Source organism: Penaeus japonicus, unplaced genomic scaffold (assembly GCF_977035675.1).
Source record: "Penaeus japonicus unplaced genomic scaffold, GWHDUDI00000001_assembly GWHDUDI00000010, whole genome shotgun sequence".
Classification (NCBI taxonomy): Eukaryota; Metazoa; Arthropoda; class Malacostraca; order Decapoda; family Penaeidae; genus Penaeus; species Penaeus japonicus.
In genome coordinates this window covers 13539980-13544979 of record NW_028234412.1, presented here as the reverse complement: position 1 = coordinate 13544979, position 5000 = coordinate 13539980, and the positions used below count along the sequence as shown (strand labels likewise).

Genomic DNA, 5000 nt, shown 5'->3' with positions numbered 1-5000 from the left:
TTCGGCTTCACATACTTTCAATAAAATTCAGTTTCATAAGACTATATATCATACATGATACGAGGGTCGTTCAAAAAGTTTTGGCAACTAGATGTCAAAGCCTCTTTCGAACGAGGAAGCGACTGTGACAATATAGCACGTCATCTAGTGGGAGGAAATAGATGTTGGTTGATTCGCATCAGCCGTTAGGAGAGCGCAATGGTTAGAGTGCCGGCCTCACATCTCATGGTCTGCAGATCGAGCCCCGTCCAAGCTCGTGAGTTTCCGCTTCGCTTGGCTGGGCATCACAGTAAGTAAGGACCAAACTCAGATCGAGTCAACACTCGTTGGCACAATGTCTCACGAGTTAGCACACGCTGACAAAGGAGGGCTCGCCCTAGTGCAATTAAGCCCTGCGAAGCATCTGCTCCGTAAATTTGGTTTATCCTTAGCCTTGTTTCGCATCAGCTGTTCTGTTAGATTGGTGCGACGTGGCTGAATATGCATTTCCTACGCTCTGCCTGAAAATGGAAACTCGAAATTCTATGTTTTCATGAAGACGAAACTCGGCGAGGATGCAACGCAGATTCAAGTTGACCTAACCAAAATTTAAAAATGTAAAAAAAAAAAAAAAAACGTAAAATGTAGCTTAAAAGTTGAAAGATGATCTTGTTTTTCACGTATAGGGAAATGCTCAGTCGCGTAAATATGATAATAAGACAGGGTGGCTGGCTAATGCTGGCCAGTAGTGCATATACATATATATATATATATATATATATATATATATATATATATATATATATATATATATGTATGTATGTATGTATGTATGTATACCTACATATATTTATATATATATATATTAATATATATATATCAATATATATACATATATATACATACATACATACATATATATATATATATATATATATATATATATATAGAGAGAGAGAGAGAGAGAGAGAGAGAGAGATAAAGAGAGAGAGAGAGAGATACATAGATACATAGATAGATAGATAACATTTCTTCATAAGCAAGAACATGATTGAATATCATCTGTCTAACCCCTAAAGGGCGTTCGTATTGATTTGATTATAATGTTTTCAGATCTCATGATGCTGATTTTGATGTGTAGATTTCTTTGTGTGTGTGTGTGTTTGTGTGTATGCATTCGGATTGAATCAGAGTAGCCAGAAGGATTCTATAGGGCTTTTCCGCATCACACCGGAAGAAAGTGCGCTATATGATTCATCGTGGCGAATCAAGTACTTATCAAATATCAGATATAGTATTAGAGAAAACGTTGCTGAAAAGTCAAATACTGTTAGATACGATTTGAAAAAGAAAGGACATTTTTATGAACTCTAGTAATGAGCGATAATGATTTCCTCATCATGATAATCCACTTGCAACCTTCAGGAAATGTATATCTTTTATCAAGAAAATGCTTGTTTTTATCTAGTTATGTTCCAAGCATATTGAACCGATTGCTAAATCAACTGAGTGTCATAATGCATCATGAAGTTTCCATGTTTCCATACTACCATGTTGATAATCAACTCAATCATCAATTCATTTTACTGTACATTTACAAAGTTTTTTTTCTTATGCAACTAATTTAGTTCTTTTTTCAGGAAAGTGAAAGAGGAATGATTGCTGGGATGTATTTGCAATTACTTTGCAAATAAAAGGGTTACAGATAAATGTATTTTGTTCAAACTATCGTTGTCGTAATCCATGTGCTCTTTTTAGCCACCTCTTTTAGGCGGATTCCGGTTTTTCAGTACTTTCAGCAGTGGTAGCAGAACCAGCATCTGAGCCACCACCGCCTTGGCTCTCAGTGTTGCAGGCAAGACAAGGCAGCTTCTTCTCAAGGGCAGCGCGGTACTTAGGGTGGCTGATGGCGTACACGATGGGGTTGTAGACGGCGTTGGCCTTGGCGAAGACGGAGCCCCAGATGGAGAAGAGAGGAGTAACCATGGGCCTGTTGAACATTCCTCCCCAGTTGATGACGAAGTAGGGGGTCCATGCCATAAACCATAGGGTGACGGTCATGAGGGCAACCTTGCATAGACGGCACTCAGCAGAGGTCTTCTGGGCTTCCTCACTCCTAAGGGACTTGACTCCCATCTTCTTGGCCTGTTCTCGCATTCCCTTCTCGTGAGCAGCCACAGCCTTGACAATGAAAGTGTAGCTGTAGATGATGTAGAAAAGTGGGAAGATGTACACCCACAAAGAGTACACGTACAGGTAACTCTTCGAAAATTCAGTCTCAGTCAAATAGTCTGTTCCACAGGCAGTCATATTACCTTCGGGGACATAGCGGTTCCAGCCAAAGAATGGGGGAAGACACCAAACAAAGGTAATGACCCAAGTACCTGCAATCCTCATCATGGCACCTCCAGACGTCAATGGTTCAGCAGAGACTCCTTTGACGATGACATTATATCGATCAGCAGTGATAAACACCATGGTCCAGATGGAAATACATCCGAAAAAGGAACCAAGGAAAGCATAAATCTCACAGAATAGGGCCCCAAGAGTCCATGTTTGCCAGTAACAGGATACGACCATAGGAGGGAACATGGTGAGCATCATGAGGAAATCGGAAAAGGCTAGATTAACGACTAGTAGGTTAGCAGGCGATCGAAGAGATTTAGTGTTCATGAAGACCCAGATGACGACGAAGTTTCCAGCTAAGGAAAGACTTCCCATGACTACCATCCAAAAACCAACAAGGCCATACCAAAGAGGATTCATGGGAGGGAACTGGTACCAATGGTCATGTACCATATGGAGAATCTCCTTAGGCACAGTGTCAACCACCGTGTAGTTCCCATAGGGATTGGTGGTTTCCAGGACAGTGACTGCATTTGGGTTGTTCCACGACGACATCTGTAATGGAATACAAATGAAAAGCGAAATAGAAAATACTGAATGGTGAAATATGAGCATCTACTTGGTTGTTGTTTTGAAGCCTACATATATATGGATTTGGTTTATTACATGACGACATATGTGTAAGAAAATACAGAATGGTGGTAAAATATATTTTTGTCATATGGTTGCGAATTATTTAATCGTGAATACGGTTGTGAATTGAAAGAAAGGTAGGGAGATATTGGTATGGATATATATAAATTTATATATATACTCATTGATGGACACACACGCACATACAAACACAGGCACGCATACACACACACTCCCACACACACATATCGTATATATATATATATATATATATATATATATATATATATATATATGTATGTATATATATATTGCATATATACATATATGTAGATATAGATATACATATATAAGTGTGTGTGTGTACATATGTATAAACATATATATATATACATATATATACACATATATATATGAACATATATGTGTCTACCTATGTATTTATTGATTTATACATTCTAACATACAATGTGGATATGTCTGTGTGTTTGTGTATTTATGTATGTAGACACACATAAATATGGATATATATCTATATCTATATATATATATACATAGATGTGTATATATGTACATATATATGTGTGTGTCTATATTAATACACACACACACACACACACACACACACATATATATATATATATATATATATATATATATATATATATATATATATATATATATATGTAATACACATACATATATGACTTTATATGTGTATGTGTATATATGTGTGTGTGTTTGTGTTTGTATGTATGTGTATGTATGTACATACATACGTAGATACACAAACACACACACATCCACCCATGTGCGTGTGTATATATATACATATATACATAGATAAATATATATATATATATCTATATATAAATATATATATACATATATACATTTATATACATCCGTACATATATATTGTACATATATGCATATATGTACATTTATATCATATATATATATATATATATATATATATATATATATATATATATATAGATAGATAGATAGATAGATAGATAGATAAATAGATAGAGAAATAGACACACACATACTAAAAGAATTTGCATGTTTTTGTATGTGTTCGTTTGTGCGTACTGATACTTACCTTTCGTGTTGGAACAAAGCACCAACTGAGCCAAAGAACTTCTTGCTAGGACTACTTTGAGCTCAGATCCCTCTGCTGAGTAGGAGCTCCACAGAAACGACTGCGCTCTGCTGAGACACCAAGGCCTTAAGTATCCAAGCATAATGCGATTACCACAAACTGATCTAGTCATTTTAAGGCAAAATAAAAGAAAGAAAACTTTAGGAAAGCATGGCTTCAATCGACAACACAGATTGTATAAGGAGTAAAATATACAAATACTTGTAAATAAATACACATATGCATATTGATATAAATAGATTATATACATGTACACACACACACGCATGTATATATATATTTATACATATACATATATATATACATACATATATATATATATATATATATATATATATATATATATATATTATATACATATATATATGTAGATATATATGTGTGTGTATGTATATCATATACATATATATATACATGTATGAATATGTATACATTTATGTATACATATGTATATATATTCATATATACGTATGATACCTTTCTCTTTCTCATTCTCTCTCTCTATTTATATATGTACATCCATATACATATATTAATATTTATACACACACACATATATGTGTATGTATTTATTTATTTATATATATATGTATATATGTATATATACATATGTTTTTATGCATACATATATACATACATAAATATATATGTATATATGTACATGTATCTCTCGCTATATATACATATGAATCTACACACACACATATATATGTATATATATATGTATATATATATATTTACATATATATATATACATATATATATGTATGTATGTACTGTATATCTGCGTGTCGAGTATGTGTGTGTGTGTATATATATCTTTCGGTTGAAAAAGGCACTACTTATACTTCATAACTCATGTTATGAAGAAAGA

General features: G+C 34.0%; 1 protein-coding gene across 2 annotated transcripts; it reads right to left on the bottom strand.

Annotated features, from left to right (window-relative positions):
- Window positions 1-1718: 1718 nt before the first annotated feature.
- On the bottom strand, window positions 1719-4208 carry LOC122259739 (rhodopsin-like). Of its 2 annotated transcripts, none has more exons than XM_086540780.1 (2): window positions 4075-4208; window positions 1719-2887 (listed from the first exon to the last, which is right to left on the bottom strand). In XM_086540780.1, exons 1-2 carry the CDS (start codon window positions 4206-4208, stop codon window positions 1747-1749), a joined length of 1275 nt encoding a protein of 424 aa, XP_086396906.1. In that variant the 3' UTR covers window positions 1719-1746. The 2 variants fall into 2 exon arrangements, with proteins under 2 accessions (XP_086396906.1, XP_042882564.2); XM_043026630.2 differs by having other exon boundaries at window positions 1719-2880; window positions 4067-4162.
- Between the last annotated feature and the right edge of the window lie 792 nt (window positions 4209-5000).